Source organism: Phytophthora parasitica (genome assembly GCF_000247585.1).
Source record: "Phytophthora parasitica INRA-310 unplaced genomic scaffold supercont2.44, whole genome shotgun sequence".
Taxonomy (NCBI): Eukaryota; Oomycota; class Peronosporomycetes; order Peronosporales; family Peronosporaceae; genus Phytophthora; species Phytophthora nicotianae.
Window position 1 is genome coordinate 161,157 of NW_008649030.1, and position 18,404 is coordinate 179,560.

Sequence of the window (18,404 nt, forward strand, 5' to 3'; positions counted from 1 at the left end):
TAGCCGAGGCACAACTCAGAAATTCGAAGCATTAGGCGGAGCTTGCTCAGATAGATCGCGGAGTGACCTCACTGAGACCTTTGCCAGTCATTTTGTATTGGCACCGACACCGGCGGTGTATGAGTGTCACAAGGGCATTATTAACTCAGGAGCCTCACTCGGACATCATGGGCATGGGAGAGGCACGTCCGCTGCTCGCGCGCTCCGTGGGCTCATCCGCTGGCTCGACGACCAGCTCCAGACGCGTGCGTATCAACCGCTGGCAGAGTCTCAACGCGCCGCAGTCCTACGAGACTATCTACAATACCCGTGCGTAGCTAGCTATCTTGTTCTTGTTGTATTAGCGCTTCTCACTGATACTAACCCTCCTGTTCAGTGTTCAACTATGCGCCAGCCAGCGTCGTGGCGTTCGGCGGACTCGCGCTGCTCATCGGCGTGCTCGTGCTGATCCACACGCAACACCTCGTCACCACGGCAGACCTCCCGCGCAGCTCATTGGGCACAATCAAACCCATTGCAACGCCCGTGGCGCCTCAGATCCGCGCAGATGCCACTAATTGCTCGGAACTCTGGATCGAGCAGCGCATCGACCACTTCTCGTGGCTCCCAGCGGAGGCAGTGGATAATGCTGATCCCAACGCCCCGCCTAGTGGTCTACCAGCAACCTACAAGCAGCGATACTTGCTAAATACACAGTTCTGGGACCCGAAGGACAAGAAAGCACCCGTGTTTTTCTACACGGGCAACGAAGGCGACGTGACGCTGTATGCCAACCACACTGGACTCATCTGGGAGAACGCACAGGCTTTCAAAGCTCTTGTTGTGTTTGCTGAGCACCGCTATTATGGCAAAAGCTTCCCGTTCGGGGACAAATACATGGACCATCTGGGCTATCTTAGTCATGACCAAGCACTCGCCGACTACACGGAACTTATTTATCATCTACAGAAGAAGCACGACGCCTTCAATCACCCAGTCATCGCATTCGGTGGGAGCTATGGAGGTATGCTCTCAGCTTGGTTCCGCATGAAATATCCAGGCATTATCGCGGGTGCTATCGCCGCGTCGGCTCCAATCTACGGCTTCGGTGGTTTCCCTGCTTTCGACGGCCAGAAGTACTGGCAAGTGGTGACCAGAGATGCATCTCCAGCTGCAGGATCAGCGAAGAATTGTGTGCTAAACGCCCAGAAATCGTGGCCACAAATATTTGAACTTGCCAAGACGGAGAGTGGACGCTCCACGTTGTCTTCAGTTTTCAGACTATGTGAGCCGTTGACAAAAGAGGAACAGGGCGAGGACTTGGCCATGTCGGTATTGTTTGCCTTCGACACATTGGCAATGGGCGATTTTCCGTATCCGTCCAGCTACCTTACAGGAGGTGCAGTGGAGCTTCCTGCATGGCCTGTACGCGAAGCCTGCTCATATTTGGCTGGCGACTTCTCAACGTCAACTTTCAGACAGGAAGGTGTGGATACGACGCTGTTGGAGGCACTTCGAGATGCCGCCAACGTGTTCCACAACGCGACTGGGGACTTGACCTGCTTTAAGATTCCTACTTTGTGGGACTATGACGGTATCTGGGACTACCAATACTGCACTGAGATGCTACCACAGGAGACGTACTTCACCACGAACGGCAAGACGGACATGTTCTGGTCGCGTAACACCACGTTTGAGGAGATCCGAGCGCATTGCCAACGCGACTGGCACACGACACCCGACCCGGATGGGATCCGCGTGAGCTATGGCGACGATATGCTGCGATCAGCGTCCAACATCGTCTTCAGTAATGGACTGCTGGATCCGTGGAGCAGTGCCGGTGTCCTACACGCCCCCAAGGACTCAAAGGTGACGATCGTTGAAATTGCCGAGGGCGCTCACCACCTGGATCTGTTTTTCAGCCACCCAAAGGACCCACCGTCGGTCATATCCGCGCGCAAGACTGAGATTAAAATGATCCACGAGTGGATCGACGAGTTCGAAGCGTACACGTGAGGCAAGTGAGGCTTGTATTATGCATGTGGCGGCAAGTAGGTCGTTTGTAAAAAGTTGAAGTTTCAAGGAAGAAAACACTTTTTCTTAGTTTGCGAGTATTAGAACATTTTGAGAAAAGCGCTTTTCCGCTCAGCTTTTCCTTTTTTGAATGACTTATTTTGTTGGATCAACACGTTCTGATTTGTCAAAAGCTAAAACTTCGCAAAAAATGCTAAAGCAGAGACTAAAAGCGTGGATGTACCCCATTGGTGGAAATCCTTGTGCTCGTCATATCTTGCTGCCACGCGGTCAATTCTGAAGGAAGAGAGACTGACGATGGCGCTCTCGACTCGGCTGCTGGCCGCATGCGGTGCCGTGCTGCTGCTGGTGTCGCTTTCGGTGGATGCCGCTCTCAACGTTAACATGAAGCTGGCCTCTTCCCGCGTGGCGCTAACGTCCGATGCGCTGGAGGTGGCCGTCCTGGTGACACCCAAGCAACCCAAGCTCAAACAGCTCACGCTGGAGACGCTCGTGGACACAACGGGTGCTGCTGTGCTCTCTGGACTGGTGCGTTGCAGTCACGAATAAAGATAGCATGTAGTCTGTAGTTTTCACTGATTTCTATGTGGACATCGCGGTGCAGACGCTCAAAGGTGATGGCAGCAAGTTCGTGACAAAACTGGCGGGCGACCAGAAGCTGCAGGCTGGCATGTACAAGCTTAAGGTGTCGGCAGTGGACGAGGAGACTAAGCAGAGCGCCTACGAGGTGCTTCAGCTCAAGGTGACGACGCCTGTGGAGGTTGCGAGCGCTACTGCTAACGGTAAGAAGCTCAAGCTGGGCGACAAGCTCACGGGTCAGAACTTCAACGCTGCTGCGGAGGATACGCTCAAGATGGAGGTGAAGCTGCAACAGGTACACGACAAGACGCCCGTGGCGGCGCACCAGGCGTTCCTCCGCTTCACGCACGCTACGGAGAAGACGGACACGTACTTTGTACTGACTGCCGACACTAGCCTGACCCACAGCACGACGCTGAAATTTGCAGCACTAAGCAAGAAGTTCGGCTACAACTCGGGCAAGCACCATGTGGAGCTCATTCTGGGCGCCTCTACGTTCGAGAAGGCCATTGTGTGGGACCTGGGCAACGTGGAGCTGCAGCTTGGCGCGGCCCCGCCTGAGACGCCCTCGCCGCTCTACAAGAAGCACCTGCTGTACGAGAGCGACACGACGCTCCAGGCTCTGCCCGAAATTAAGCACGTCATGCGCGAGCAGGACCCGCGGCCGCCTGTGGTCGTGTCTCTGGCCTTCATGGGCGCCGTTCTGGCCCCGTTGGCCTTGTTCCTGGTGTTTGTGGCGCGTCTTGGACTCAACGTCAAGCGCCTGTTCGAAGGCTCTGTGTTCGTTTTTGGCTGCGTGTTCCTGGCATCTCTGGGCGGCATCTTTGCTCTTTTCGGCTTGTACTGGCTGGAGCTGACCATGTTCCGCACCTTGGGCTATCTCAGCATTCTGGGCTCTGTGAACCTCTGGTCCGGCCACTTGACGCTCAAGCGCCTTGCTGAGACTCCTTCCAAGAAGACCACCAAGGTTGAATAGAGGAGGCGAGCACGTAAACTGAAGAAACCGGTGTCATTTGCTCATTAAGCGACAGTAAAGGCAAAGAGATGTGCGCGGGTGAAATGAAACGAGTTTGTGTGCCTTGTACTGTGTTTCCTGGTAAAGGGTCCCTCACTTACGGTTTCTTCGTGAGGCTGTTGATTCCTGCGCTAATGCAATTATTGTATATGTCGCTTACTACGGCAGTGCACCGGAACACATGCCATCGAACTGGTAGTGCTAGGTGTTCCGTAATTATGACACTAAAAGAGTTCTCTAGAATCTATAGGAAGCCGACGCAGCCTGTGCCGCTAATTGCGCGAGTAATTTCGTCCTACGTGGTGAGCACCGCCTCACATTACGCAAAAGTTCTCAAGTTGCCCTGGATATTGCTCCGTACAAGTCCTCGCCGCTGTGCTTCTCCCTCGTTCGATGCTGCGATGGTCAGCGCCGATGCTAAAATCGAATACGGCAGCCTCAACAAGTGGCATTAGAACAAATGAGCGTCGCAATGGACAGGGCTGCAAAAGATCTTTTGGGCTTGACGAGGAAGGTCTCATCGTGAACTATCAGCCTTGGGAGCGCCAGCGAGTTGCAGTGCAGTAGTCAGAACGGCTACTCCGCTGTCCGAGCCAAAACGGGTCATCTCTCCTGGATGACGATAAGCTGTGATCTTCTTGATGTCGCCTCGCTTCGTCTACTTTCCGACTTCAACATCGCCACGTCAGTGATCGAAATCGCATACTCTGCATAAACGCAGCATGTTACACTTTCCAAGCCGAGCAAAACTCCCACACCTCAATCTATCTAAAAATATATACCCTTGCTTATCCGATCATACTGAAGCCCAATACATCCACGGCGCCACCGATCTGGCCATTTTTCTGTAGAATATCGAAATAACGTCCACGGAACCGCCGGTCGCACTGGTGTTCAGTACGCGGCTTGAGCTGCCCGTGCGAGGCAGCAGCGCGGAAAGGCGCCAGCGTCTTCATTCTCGTAAGTTACACGTCCATGAGCAGCCAGCAACAGACGGTGGTCGAGACTTCACGTGCGCCGCGACGCCGACGCGGGGATGCCAAACCTTCGCGCAAGAAGGTAACTCTGCGTCCTGGAATAGTACTATTCGATCCGAAAGACCTGGTGGCCAGCAGCGCAGATGATTGGACCTCTTCGTTGGACGTCGAGCTGGTAGAGGACAATCAGGTGGACATTGAGGACGATGAGGAAGCGGACAATGCAGAGGATAACCAGGAGGAAAATATTGACGTGGATCCGGACTCTCCAGAGGCCAAGCAGGCGAGACTGCGCGCGCTCGTCATCGAAGAGATCTGTGAGACCGAGAAAAGTTATGTGACCGACATCTGTACGCTCAACGACCACTATATCGTAGCTCTAGAGGACAAGACGTACCGCATCATGGAGGACGCACAGATCGCTGTCTTCTTCAACAACTTGAGACATCTGGTCATGCTCAACTCGAAGTTACTGGAAGATCTAGAGGAGATTCGACAACGACGAGCTGGAGAGACAAAGACCGAAGCTGCGCCGAAGAGTTTGAGCCGCACGAAAAGCTTCAAAAGCGTAGCGGAGAAGAGGATCGGAGAAGCTACTAAGGGTTTGACACGCACGAGCAGCTTCAAAAGCGTAGCGGAGAAGAGGATCGGAGAAGCTACTAAGGGTTTGACACGCACGAACAGCTTTAAAAGTTCTATGCCCGTCGCAGTTCAGAGCGAGGCAGCAGGAGTGGGCGCTATATTCTGTCGCTATGCGCCACTGTTCAAGCTGTACGGAGACTACGCCAAGGACTACGAGGAAGTGGCAGCACTACTGCAGAACTTCCGACGTGATACGCGTCTGGGCTTCTCGCAATTCCTCGATTCCTGTCGAGAGAAAAGCGGCTCGTCCAAACCGTTCGAGAGCTTGTTGATCATGCCGATCCAGCGTATCCCTCGCTACAAGTTGCTGCTTGAGAGACTGTGCGAGCTCACGCCACCAGAACATCCAGACGCATCGTTCCTTACTGAGGCAGTGAGTCGCGTACGCACCGTCGCATCTGGCATCAATGAGACTGTGCGGCGTCAGGAGAACCTCGAGACTGTGCTACAAGCTCAGCAGAAGTTCTCTGGCCAACTCTCGCTGTTTACAGCGGACAGGAGACTGCTGAAATCAGGAAAACTCATCAAAATGTCCACCAAGAGACAAGAAGACGTGATGATTCACTTGTTTAACGACATTTTACTGTACAGTAATGTGCTGATCAATGGCGGCTACCGGGTGCGACGCATTGTCCACTTACAGTCCAAGGCTGTGGGCGTCAAGACCGAGTTACCTGCTCCTGTTCAAGCTCTGTTTGATCAGCAGGCTAAGCGTCGTAAGGACTGCGGCTTCGTTGTTACCAGTCGAGAGAAAACGTTTATCTTGTTCACAGAGACCCCAGAGGCACAGCGCGAGTGGGTAGACGCCATTGCAAGTGCTGTCAAAGAAGCTCAGAAGCAGAAGAAAGCTGGGACGGGAGATGAAGCTGATGGCGAGGGTAACAACCTCGAATCGTGCGAAGGTCCTGCGGACGCTGCAGCTCTGTGGGTTCCTGACGAGATGGCTGAGTCCTGCATCAATTGCAAGGCTTCTTTCCGTGCGTATTATCGAAGAAAACACCACTGTCGTCGCTGTGGAGCGGTCGTTTGTGACACCTGCTCGTCTGGACGTGCACCGTTGTTTGTTGGCGAGTCTTCTCGTACCGAGCGTGTGTGCAAACCGTGCTTCAAGGTGCTGGATCTTGTGCGTCAAATTGCAATGCATTGGTTGTCTCGAGTTGTAGAGTTTCGTGGCGTGCTGCGACGTCGACGCTTTAACAAGTGGAGTGAGCATTATTATGAGCTTCGAGCAGGTGTACTCAAGCAGTTCACGGTGGATACAGGTGCAGCTAGCGCAGATCAGAACGGGAACGCGGCAGGACTTACTAGTTCCGGAAGTAGCGGGAGCGCTCTGACGAACAGCAATACGTCACGGTGCTGCACCGACGAGCTGAATCTTGCCGGAGCCATCGTCATCCATCGATCGGATAGTCGAGCACACAAGAACCGCTTTTGCTTCCAGATTTCGACGACCGAGTACGATGAGACGGATCCCAAGAACAAAGCAGGCGCCAATGGAGCGAACGCGCTCAAAGGGAGCCCCATGCAGAGACGTTTAAGTCAAATTGCTGTCCGACAAAACAGGAGCAAGCTCTCGCCGTTGAAGCTAGCTGTCAGTCGCTTGAATGACGCTGTATCTCGTCGTCGAGAGTCTGCACTCCCACCCGGAGTCTCTGCTGAAGGTGCGATGCCGCTGGTTTCGCCACCTCCGCTCGTTCCTGCTCCATCGTCGTCCCCAACGTCGTCGTCGTCTTCGAACGCGGCGGCCATGCAGGAGACCGAGTGGATATTGTGTGCTACAACTATCCAAGAGGAAGTGGCGTGGCGTGTGGCGATCCAGAGCTCGGCCGACAAGGCGCTGCACCGCATGCGACGCTCGCGCGTGACGGATTTCCCTGGTTCATTGGCTCAAAGCGGCATTTTGAGTTTGAGTATGAGTCTGCCTCCAACCAACGTGCGAGCGTCGATGTCTGTGATAACCACTGGATCGTTTATCGGCGCTCCTGAACGACGTCGCTTGTCTTCTCTTGATCGCGGACGTGCCACAGATGCGGAGCTGTCGATGGAGATGGCTCAGGCCGCAGGAGATGATCGCGAGGCGTTTTTACTGGAACGTCGACGTCGTCAGATTCTGAAAGAGGTTATCCGCTCGGAGGAGAGCTACGTTCAGTGTTTGGGCGAGTGTATTCGCCTGTTTGTTCAGCCGCTGCTGCTACGTCAGCTTGAGGGACGTCAGATGTACCGTCGTCGCCAGAATAAACGCAGAGGATCCATGCGCCCTGTACTTGGAACAGTTAATACTTCGAGCGGGTCTGCAGTTCCAAGTCGAATCCGTCGTCGAGCGGGAAGCAGCGGCAATATCGGCCCAGGTACGTCAGACGAAAGTGTTAAAAACACTAGCTTGTACACTACTAACGACCTCGTATGGTGTTGCAGCAGCAGCAGCGAACTCTGCGTCAACTCAGGCCCCCAAGATGCTGGTCATGGACGCCGATCTGTCCATCTTTTTCAGCAGCGTGGACCAGATCTACACGCTCAACCAGCAGCTTCTGGACCATTTGTCGCGTCATCTTGAAGAAACCACGACTTCGACACAACCGCCGAATGCTGAGAATGGCCAGAAGAAGGGTGAATCTCCTGAGTTTCCAGGCGTACGAGTGCACCGTGCTGGCGCGATCTTCCACGCATATGCTCCGTTGATGCAGCTCTACACATCGTACGCTAGCCGTCACAGTGGTGCTCTAACTGCGTTGGATTCGCCTCAGTTTGCGGGCTTTCTACGGGAATTACCCCCTGAGGCCGACGTGAACCGCCTACGACGTTATCTGAACATGCCAGTGGAGCGTATTCCACGCTACAAGATGCTGCTGCAAGAGCTGCTGGGATCTACGCCGCCTGAACACGTCGACTACGTGCCGCTGCAGTCAGCTATAAGCAGTGTGGATCGAGTCGCCCATAAGATCGAGGAGATCAGTGAGAGACGCGAGAATGCTCGCACTCTGGCCACTGTAAGTGCGAAAGTGGGGATTGATCTCAGTGGTCGACACTTTGTTCGTGACGGGATGCTGCGCAAAGTGTGTCGTAGCAAGGTGCAGACGTACTACTTTGTGCTGCTAGAGGACGGTAAGGAAGTCTGTATACGTTGTGGGTTATGCTTGTTGCTGATCGGATTTGTTACTTTTTTTTAGCGATGGTGTATGGACGTCAAGGGGGTCTGCACAAGAAGAAATTCCGCTTGCTCGATCTGTGGGAGTGCAAAGTGGCGGAAGACACAGAGATGATGCCTGGAGTCATTACGACAGTCGTGAATTCCAACAAGTGAGTGCCGTTGTCTTTTGATGTTGACCAACGCGTTATGACTGACTCGTGTTGAAATTGTACAGTGCGTTCTGCTTCTATTCCCCACTCAAGTCGTTCATCCTGTTGACTGAGTCCGAGGGTGAGAAGAAGGCGTGGACGACTGATATTAGCGAGTGTATTGATCGAAATCTCCGTGGCAAGACACACCCGCGTCGTGCTAGTGTTCGTTCCGAGGTACTGACAGACAACGACGACGAGTGCTCGAGCGGATACGAGCTGGAAGGAGGTTTTGTGATCAAGAATGGATGGCTGAACGTGTCTGGAGGAGCTGCGGGAAGCATGAGTCCCAGTCCGACTTCAAGCTTTAGTGTTGGCAAGAAGCCTCGACGTCTGTGGATCACCTTGTCACTGCAAACGATTTCGCTGGGCTCCACGTTCAAGACTGCGCAGCCAGAGGAGACGATTCCTATCGAGTTGTGCGAGGTGGCTCCTCTCCAGAACGAGAAGTGCTTTCGACTGCAGTTCCTGCAGGATACGGTGAGTCGATAACTTCAAGTTGCTGTCACTTTAACATGATCACTCACATTTAACGTTGTTTACAGAAGATGCGGACGCAGACGACGTACGTGTTCGAGGCGCAGGCTCTTGTCGAGAGAGATGAATGGGTCCGTGCGTTGACTCATTGCATCTCGGGGGGAGACGAGCTGGACTTGCGTCGTCGCAGCCTCAAGACGGCGACGTTGGCGCCGATCTTTATGTTCGACAAGGTCTCGAATGTCTGTACGATCTGTACGCACAGCTTTGCGGTGTATCGGCCCCGTCACCACTGCAGGTACGGACACATGACGCACTGGCAGTCTCTGGCTTGCATTCGACACATGGAGTCGTCGTCTCGTGGTGCCATTTGCTAACTTGTCTGCTGTTTGTGGCTGGACAGATTATGCGGGTCGCTCGTCTGCGGCAATTGCTCAAAGCGGCGGTGGACGCTCTCGTACAGCTCGAGCAAGAAGGCGTCGCGCGTCTGCGATAGCTGCGCCTTGTCGACCATGAGCATCACAAGGTCGTTCGCCGACGAGGCATAAACGGCAACTGGACTTGCACAAAGTGATACTCCTGCCACAACACATCTTCAGAAAGCGCAGGCTCTTAATGCGCTTGTATGTTTACTGCCCGTACAATATAATTGAAACCTGTACCAATTTATACCCAAGGGTCGCGTCTGTTTGACCAAGCAGACCGGATGTCTCGGGGTGACAGCAATGTTGTCTAACGGGTTGCTCTCGCTCTACTGCTGAATTGGAAGGGGCAGCTCGTCAACTGAAGGCTATCCTACTCTGTGGAACCTACACGGTGAGTCGACCCAAGCCCCGGTGCCCCATTTCAGCCCGCGGGCATCCCATACATCTTCGTCCGGGACGGTCGTCCGCAGCGGGAGGAATCAATCCAGCGACTGCAAATAAAGTGTATGTGTGTTTGGCTCCACTGCGACGCATCTGCCTGCTTTCCTCTAGTATTACGCTACAGCGGACCTGGTCCAGACCGCCGTCGCAAAATTTGCATAATGCACAGAACCGCCGCGGACTTCAATCCCCGCAGGCACAATCCGAGCGACCGCGATAATCGAGCCTTTAGGACCAGCCTGGATTGCAGGAAGCGAGTGAGCGGCTCCGCGCCACGCAGTCCGCACTTGCGCCACCTGACGAGCGACGCCCTTATGCTCGTCCAGACGACTCAAAGACGACATTTGTAGCTGCGCCCGACTCTGCACCTGCATGTGTCGACCAGTTGCGCCTTTCATTCTGAGCAGCGATTGGCCAGTGGTGCAACTCTTGCTACGATGATTGGCTAAAAACATGCCAAACTGCCAACACTCGTTATTTTAGAAGCCAGTCGCTTTTTTCAGTCCTGGTCGCCGGCTCCGTGTCATTCTCCATACTGCTCTCCTCTCCTACCCGCTCTTGCGTCGATTCTCGCGGCGGGAAGGACGTAAAGCTTATACCCTAGTGCCACAATCGCCAGTGTGTCCTAATAACAGAGAGACACTCGACACTTTGGGCATCAGTAGCTTATATAGGCACTACCTCCCCCCCCCCCACTACGCCGCCGGTCGTAGTACCTTCCCCCCTCCCGTATGCCGCTGTTCTCCCGGTCCTCGGAGCGCAAGCCACGGAAGACGCACCGCTTCTCGCTGCGCAAGCACCACCGCCACTCGGACGCCGACGCGGATTCGGTTGCCAGTCTCAGCAGCAGCCACAGCAACCACTCGGACAGGAAACCGCGACGTCAGACGCAACCAACCACACGCGAGGCGGAGCAGACGATCGTCGTGCCTCGCACAGCGTCCAACGCGCTCAACATCAAGGCTCCTCCGTCCGCCCTCTCGTCTTCTGTTCGATCCTCAGCCTCCACGCTGCGTAGCACCAGCCCCACACTGAACGAAAACTTGTCGGGCGGAGAGAACGACACGGAAATCTCGGAGATCTCGGAGGAGTCCGATAACCGAGACTCGGTCATTACGCCGCCTCAGAGCCGCGTCCCCAGCATGCGCAACAGTCGACACAGTGCCAAGTCGTCACGCAATAACCGCAACAGCCTCGCCGAGTACCGTCAGCTGCAATGCTCCATGTCTTACAAGAACCGCGTCAACAGCGACGCATACCGAGGCACCAGCACCACGTCCGGTCTCAGCGAGTCACGTATGAGCGATCGTATGAGCGACATGCGGACGTCCCTAGTGGAGGGATTCCGCGCCACCAACTCGTCGGTACGCTCGTCCGACGGCCACAGCCTGCTTAACGCACGGATTTCCGAATCGTCCACGACGATTACATCAACTATCCCCCCTACTCCAGTATCTGCAGCCCCCGTTTCTATTCCTTCCCCACCGTCTCGGATCTCTGAAGTCTCTCCTTCTTCTGGTACCTCTCGGATGACTGAGGCCAATGTAGCTGCTCTACAGACACGTCGTGCATTCCAGCAAATGGTTTTGGCTATGGAAGATGAGGATTCAGGCGACGAGTACGACTCCGACAGCGACGTATGGCGAACCAGCAGTGCTGAGAGCTCAGCCGCCAGTTCTGGCGTTGTACGACTCGGTGCTGACGAGTACAGGAAGTTCCAGTTCCGTCTTCGTCAGCTTGAGGAGCTGACAGCAGAGCAGTCTAGGAAACAGGCAGATATGGAGCAAACCATTGAACAGGAGGTACAGAACAGGACACAGAAGGTTATTGAGGCCATGGAGAAGCAGATCAGCATGTACAAACAGGCCAAGGAGCTCGAATGCGAGCGTGAGGTGCAGCGGAGAGTGTCGGAACATATCGAGAACCCGCGATTAAGTCGTAGTGCTAGTCGCGCCAGCATGACACGCAGATCTTCGGCCTACGGTTTACATACGAGCAGCAGTTCCAGCAGCTTCCGAGACAGCTACAACATCTCGAGCAGCATCAAAGAAGAGGGACATTCGCTCGAGAAGCTGCTGCATCCTCGACGATCGCGTAAACGTCTGGAGCAGATGAAGGAGCGTGAAGAAGCCCAGAAGCGAGAGATGGAGCAGTTCCGGGAGTTCATTCGCAACACCGAGATGCGCGTCACACAGACACACGGCGTGGACGGCGTCATGTCGGCGACACAGCTCGAGAAGGCCAGGAACAAACTGGAGGACCTGAGCGACCCTCTTCTGCCAGAGTCTTTGCTGCAATCGCCCCCTTCAGACCTGATTGAGTTGGTCTGTGTATTGCGCAAGAACGGACGGGAACAGGAGAAGCAAATAGAGGAGGCCAAGAGTCTCGTGACCGCCGCGATCGAAGCGCGCGAAGACGCCGAGGCCACGGCACGTGAAGCCATGGAGCTCACGCTCCTGCTGGACGCGAGATTAGAGCAGCAGTCGCGCAAGTTTTCGGCTGCTGACGAGCTCCGACAATCGCGGGGAACCAGTGTGGGCACGCCGGCGTCGTCGTCGGTGATGGAGTAACTCACAGTTTTGATGTTCGTGCGTTCTAAAGCGTCGGAGGCTCGTAGAGAGCGACACTAGCAACCACGCCAGTGTACTATAATCCAATTCTCATATAAAAATGTGCCAACGAAAATTTGCCCCTATATTGACATTGTCGTCTTCAACATTATTTCTTTTACTTTTTTTTAACGTTTTTGATTGGTTGAAAAGCGTGGAATGGCGTCCATCCGTCCACAATTGAACTGAAGCGAAGGTGACACTATGAGCGGCACGGAGAGCATCTTACTGGCGGTGGCGCACGAACACTCGAAGCAGTTTGCGGAGGGTACGATTAAGTCACCATGGGACTATTTCGAGTACAGTGTGAAGCTGGCGTTGGCTCGCTGGACGGCGCTGCGAATGGCTATCGAGGGCGAATGGGGTGGAGGTGACACCCGCCGCAAGTACGAGATTCTGCTGGAGGAGATTCTCAATGTCTTCAAGTACAACAAAACAGTGTACGCTGACGCTATGTCCGACAACATTGGCGGCTACGTGGAGACGGAGTTCGGTCTCATCTGTGAGGACGGCAGCGTCGAGGAGATCTCGGAGTTTCTTACTGTGCTGGCGGATGAGTGCAAGAAGGGCCAATACGACCGCGTCAAGGCAATGCACGACCAGGTACAGTCACTCATCCCCATTGACCTTAAGGCTGCCAAGATCAAGACGCAGGACGACGGCGTCGGTCTGGCCGAGGGCAACGCAGAGGCGTTGGGTGCTATCAGAGAGGAGACGCAGGAGCCGGACGAGCCTCTCGTCGACGAAGATGGCTTCACTACGGTGCGCCGCTCCGGTCGGCGGAAAGCGCCTACTAAGTTCTACGACCCGGCGGCCGAGTTCCCTGGAGCGTCATAAACTGCAAATGTGCCATAGAATCAGATTTTGTTGTTGACTTTCTCTCTTGCTCTTACTCAAAGTCTGCGAACATGTCGTCTTCCTCCATCGCTTCAACCTGCGATGACAGCGAGGCTGCAGCCAAGTTGACATCCACTTCTTCCTCTCCGTGTAGGAAAGCACGCGCTTCAGCAGGCGAGACGTCGACACTGGGATCTTCTGCTGAGCTCAACAAGCTGATGTCCGCAGTCTTGACAGTCTTCCACGCTTCGGAATCTTCCGACAAGACCGTCTTTAACTTTGTCAGAAACTCGTTAAATTGAGCGGAATATTGAATCTCCGGACTGCGTTTACGGAAGTGACTCAGACACTGCAGCGCCTTGGGGAAGAACTCAGAGCCACTTTGACTGAAGAACTTCTCGATCTGCGTCTCCATTCCAGTAACCGCAGTCGTGACTTGTTGTCTACGAATCAATTTCGACTGAGAAGACTCAACCAAATACTCAAAGTCAGCAATAGGATTCATAGACCCCACACTGGTCACATCCCCGCTGTCCAGAAGATCGTCCAAGTCCAATTCCAAGTCAGAACCAGCATCTCCAGCACCTTCATGGTGCTCTTCTTTAAGATCTTCCTCTTTGATAGACGCAGTGGGGACGTCACTCCAGAACGATTTCTTCTTCCGGTCTTTAGCTTTCTTCACCGCTTCCTTCAACTGGAAAGCATCGCCGAAACTCTCGATAAGACTCGAGATCTTCTCTTGTCGACCAGGATCCATCTTCAAACTCGACTCCAGATACGATGGGAGAGCAGGAACTCCCGCTGATTCGTCCAGTGCTCGCATGGACACTGCATGGAAGAATCGTCGGATCACTGGATTGAAACACGCGCCCACTTCGTCGGCCTTGTCGTCACGGATACTCAGACTATCCACCAGTTTATCTGCCAGCGACTGCTGCTCACTTGAGGGGGTATACTTGCGTGTTTTCAACGGAGCGAACTCGTAATTGCGTATATCTTCTTCGTATGGCAATTGCTGGGACCACATCGCGTAGTAATTCTCACCAGAAGACGGCGCGTGAGGGATCAAGGCGATAATCTTGGGTGCAGCATTCTTCCGAGCGACGAAGCGAGCAATGAGCACCTGATCGAGATCTACCATTGCGTCGATTAACGCAGCAAAGCACGTAGCTGCATGAGGCTTGCCCGGCTCAGCGATGAAGACGTCGGTGCCAGCTACAAACTTCGAGTGGTTGATCTGAGACCGATCTAGAAACCCCAACGTTTTTAGCGATTTCTCCGTCTGGAACTTGAAAAACTCGATGTCTGCAGAAGCGAACGGGACTTTTTCCGAGCCGTAGCGATACGCCTTGACTTGCTCATCAGGAGGAACTTCCTGGTCGATGTTTTGGGGCAACGTATAACGACGGTCGAGTTTCACTTTCCCTGCTGTTTCTTTTTCATACGAACTCTGCGATTCCTTCGATAGTGTCGGGAGCGTGGCTGTTTTGGTCTTCAAGTAGCAGTACAGAGGGATCCCGAACGTGTCTCCAAACTCCAGTGGACCACGGAACTTGGTTGTCAGAGCCACAGTCTTCTTCATACCCTGAGCCAGCAACTGCATGCGCTTGGATACAGAACATACTTCGCCGCCAACTTCGTTCGCAATAGACACCAGCATTTTCTCGTTTTCAGCCTGCAAAACCACATAGTTGATGGGTTAAAGGTAATGCTATAGTACTCGAAGGATCCATACAGCGTACCTTGATTCTGTCCGGTCCACTTGCAGCTGGCTCCATAGGTTCGTCTTTAACGGCAGCCTCAGGCATCTCCTCGTCCACTTTCTTGTCTTTCGGTTTGATCGTTGTATGCTGGAAGTCCAGGCCGCTGTAATTGTTCAAAATGCATGTCAGTGTCCACAACATTAATGATACTACTGGCGAACGTACATGACTTGGAGCTTTACTTCCATGTTCTGCATCATAGTCACGACTGACTCGAGGTCTCCTGCATCTGCAATCTTTGCAGCTGCGTCGGTGATGATCATCAACCGCTTGTCGTATTTCTTGCCGTCCGTCCGACGGAATAGCAAGTCCAAGGCCACAATCATCCCGTCTAGAATATCCACCTACACCACAACAATTAAAGCTGCTGAGCATCAACAGCACCCTCAGTTATCTTCAGTAACAAGCACGAACCTTCGTCTCCTTGCTCGTGGATGGCTTCAACTCCCTCAGTCTCTTGATCATGTGCAGCGTCGGAGAGTCGATGGAGTTCACCACCTGCACGTTTTTATATTCCTCTTCTCCCTGCTCCTCATTGAGCTGGTTGTCCGTGTCTGCAACATTAAAACAGTACAGCATTTATTAGTTTTCACAACTCCAGTATCTTAGTAGAATTTTGTACCCATACCTTCCGATCCATAGGCGACAATGCCCACTTCGTCCTTTGGTTTGAAGAAGAGCTGTACGCACATGATATTAGTACCAACGTAAGGTAGATTTCGTATATACTACCGTAAATACCTTTTGCTGGACCACATTCTCTACGGCCGCCATCGCCGCTGCAAAGCGCGTGTGTTGCAGTTCGTTGTCCATATCTTGTCGGTTCTTGTCACTAACAGAGACGCGCTCGCGTAGAGGCACACGCATGGAAGCGCCCACGTCCAATAGCACCACGACAGCTTCCTGTAAAGCAGCATAACAGCCTGTCAGCCTCAAGCTAGCTGTAGCCACAGGCACAAGTACGCACCTTCGTCCGAGACATCTTCAAGTATATTGGCGCTTTGACGTAAAACTACCATATGAAATATAGGAATTGCATCAATTTCAGTAAAACTATCATATAGAATAAAAGTATGACAACCAATTTCAGCATAAGCACAAGAATCACTTCAGTAAGCTAAGCTAGATGTGTCCCTCGATCAGCGATCTTATCTGTCATCCTTCATGCAGCTTGCGCGCCGTGCCACTGGCACGTTGCAACGTACAGCGGGATGGCATTCTGGCCGTTAGTAGTCTTAATCTGCACCGGATCCAATCGGAACTTCCATATTCTATCCACAACTCACTCTTCGGCTCCGTCATCGGCAAACGGAAACGCTACACAGCACACTCTCTTCTTCGCATTCAAAAACGGCTTCGCCAACTTCCCAAGAACATCTTCCTTGCACACGTGTCGAATGGCCTTCGTCAGCTGCACAAAGCAAAAGTACTTCACACTTTCTTGGCCATTCACTAACTCCCACTTAGCACATGCATCAATCGTCTCACACGCGCTGGACGCGGGAGCTCAATAGCCCATCTCGTCAGCGTTTGCAGCCCACCTCTTCATCACCGCTCCGTAATCGTCCATCGTTTTCCCTTCGTGTTTGACGTACTACGGCTTATTTACATCAAGTGAATCAATAGACTGTGGCACGAGATTGACCTTCGATTTGTGCTCTTAATGGTACACCCACAACTGAGACGTCTAAAGTCTTGCTACTCGCTCTGCTAACTAGTCCTGCAGTCCTAGGATCTCGTAGTGCTAGCTGTCCAATCCTACTTCAACGCCAAGCATATGTAGCTGCCTTCTTCCTCTCGAAGGCTGGTCAACATGTAGTATGCAGCCGTGCTGCTGGTCTCGACGAGCAGCACGTGCGTTCTGATCAGCACGTGCGTCCTGCATGTGCATGCCTCCCGAGCTGCACGACTCTCTGTGGAGCACCTTATTATGACTGTTCACAGGCTGCCTTGTTAGTGATATCATATCACTAACAAGGCAGCGATCCATAACGGATCATAGTTCACTTGATAATTGTATACATGACTAGGATTGCATATTAGGAAGAGCCCGAAAGAGCACCACAAACAGAACAGAATTTCCACTCAAGCACACGAGCGAGGTCCGACTTCAAGGTAAGCGTCTGGATAAGCTTGTTTGGGTGTGTTATGCCTGTCGGTGGACTCGAAGCTTACTAGCGAGGGTTCATCCGGCAAGGCCAAGTGAGAGAGTGTGTGTGTGTGTGTGTATTTGCTGGCCGATTATATATCGGAAGTTTACGTGACGGCTTTATTGTGCCTATTGGGGAAGGCGAGTTGCCTCCCATATATTCTCCCAGTCGAGTGTTGAACACTCGGCGCCCTCGTAAAAGGCTTACCTGTGCCTGGTACCCTTCCGCTGTTGGGACCACGAGGATTCATAACACATACTAGCTTTGCTCGTGCTAGTAGCGTGTTCTAATTTTTACTGGTTGGCCTATAAGCGATTTGCAGGTCCAGTCTGTCTCGGTGTAAGGGCTGAGTCTGGGTCTTCAGATCACGCCCAAACGATCGTTTACTGTTCTGGTAGACGTATTGTTGTGGGTTTATCCTACCTACACTAGTAGCTAGAATTGCGGTGGGAATTACTACACCACACTGACCTGGGTGTCTTCACACACTAGCGAGAGAGCTGCGTTCTGCTGCGGGTAGCCGGCGCTCAACAATGATGAAGGGTAGGCTGTCGCACACAACCCACTCGATCCACCGGTACAGATCCCTCGTTCTCGCGCTCACTAGGTGTAGGCGTAGTAGTGGATTCTGGCGGTGCTTACAGGGCATCTTGCTCGTTGTCTTCGTGGTTGCGCCGCAGGTGGTTTAGCAGGTTTGTGTAGCCGTTTCCGTTCTTGTACTGCTTGTCTTAGGTGGTTCACTTGAAAAAACCACTGCCCACGTCAGTGAAGAGCATAGTGAAGATTTGGCTGCTTGTGAGGACCATGGTGGACAGGAGGGGCGACAAGTTGGGCTGTTGTGGTGTGAAACAGGTAAAAAAAAAATGAAAATGGTGGATCTTCTGCTTGGTTTGACTAAAGTCTGGTCATTGGTGGTGGACGCTCATAGGACATTGGTGGTTGATCTTAATAATTCAGGTGTTAATTATGTACAATTCAAAAAATAATTGAGCCGACAGAATTAATAATTGAATTAAAGTATTCGAATGTATTTAAAGGGTATCACTGAGCGGAATATTGAATCTCCGGACTGCGTTTACGGAAGTGACTCAGACACTGCAACGCCTTGGGGAAGAACTCAGAGCCACTTTGACTGAAGAA

At 53.0% G+C, this 18,404-nt stretch overlaps 7 protein-coding genes across 12 annotated transcripts; 5 read left to right on the forward strand and 2 right to left on the reverse strand.

Moving 5' to 3' along the window:
- Positions 1-24: 24 nt before the first annotated feature.
- On the forward strand, positions 25-2,170 carry PPTG_15024 (hypothetical protein). Its single transcript, XM_008912019.1, has 2 exons — positions 25-309; positions 377-2,170. The coding sequence occupies exons 1-2, from the start codon at positions 120-122 to the stop codon at positions 1,993-1,995; spliced, it is 1,809 nt and encodes a 602-aa protein (XP_008910267.1). The 5' UTR covers positions 25-119; the 3' UTR covers positions 1,996-2,170.
- A 54-nt stretch (positions 2,171-2,224) lies between these two features.
- On the forward strand, positions 2,225-3,871 carry PPTG_15025 (hypothetical protein). Its single transcript, XM_008912020.1, has 2 exons — positions 2,225-2,541; positions 2,618-3,871. The coding sequence occupies exons 1-2, from the start codon at positions 2,311-2,313 to the stop codon at positions 3,566-3,568; spliced, it is 1,182 nt and encodes a 393-aa protein (XP_008910268.1). The 5' UTR covers positions 2,225-2,310; the 3' UTR covers positions 3,569-3,871.
- A 592-nt stretch (positions 3,872-4,463) lies between these two features.
- On the forward strand, positions 4,464-9,715 carry PPTG_15026 (hypothetical protein). 6 transcript variants are annotated; one of them, XM_008912022.1, is made up of 6 exons: positions 4,464-7,574; positions 7,642-8,328; positions 8,394-8,523; positions 8,589-9,042; positions 9,111-9,337; positions 9,443-9,715. In XM_008912022.1, exons 1-6 carry the CDS (start codon positions 4,583-4,585, stop codon positions 9,585-9,587), a joined length of 4,635 nt encoding a protein of 1,544 aa, XP_008910270.1. In that variant the 5' UTR covers positions 4,464-4,582; the 3' UTR covers positions 9,588-9,715. The 6 variants fall into 6 exon arrangements, with proteins under 6 accessions (XP_008910270.1, XP_008910271.1, XP_008910269.1 ...); XM_008912023.1 differs by having other exon boundaries at positions 7,645-8,328; positions 9,108-9,337; positions 9,443-9,714; XM_008912021.1 differs by having other exon boundaries at positions 9,108-9,337; positions 9,443-9,710.
- Positions 9,716-9,978: 263 nt separating this feature from the next.
- PPTG_23600 (hypothetical protein) lies at positions 9,979-10,288 on the reverse strand. Its single transcript, XM_008912027.1, has one exon. It carries the CDS (start codon positions 10,277-10,279, stop codon positions 10,019-10,021), a length of 261 nt encoding a protein of 86 aa, XP_008910275.1. The 5' UTR covers positions 10,280-10,288; the 3' UTR covers positions 9,979-10,018.
- A 99-nt stretch (positions 10,289-10,387) lies between these two features.
- PPTG_15027 (hypothetical protein) lies at positions 10,388-12,603 on the forward strand. The gene has a single exon (XM_008912028.1). The coding sequence runs from the start codon at positions 10,637-10,639 to the stop codon at positions 12,473-12,475; it is 1,839 nt and encodes a 612-aa protein (XP_008910276.1). The 5' UTR covers positions 10,388-10,636; the 3' UTR covers positions 12,476-12,603.
- Positions 12,579-16,170, reverse strand: PPTG_15029 (hypothetical protein). Its single transcript, XM_008912029.1, has 7 exons — positions 16,082-16,170; positions 15,856-16,017; positions 15,743-15,794; positions 15,529-15,668; positions 15,280-15,458; positions 15,094-15,217; positions 12,579-15,026 (listed from the first exon to the last, which is right to left on the reverse strand). The coding sequence occupies exons 1-7, from the start codon at positions 16,094-16,096 to the stop codon at positions 13,404-13,406; spliced, it is 2,295 nt and encodes a 764-aa protein (XP_008910277.1). The 5' UTR covers positions 16,097-16,170; the 3' UTR covers positions 12,579-13,403.
- On the forward strand, positions 12,618-13,441 carry PPTG_15028 (hypothetical protein). The gene has a single exon (XM_008912030.1). The coding sequence runs from the start codon at positions 12,719-12,721 to the stop codon at positions 13,349-13,351; it is 633 nt and encodes a 210-aa protein (XP_008910278.1). The 5' UTR covers positions 12,618-12,718; the 3' UTR covers positions 13,352-13,441.
- Positions 16,171-18,404: the final 2,234 nt, after the last annotated feature.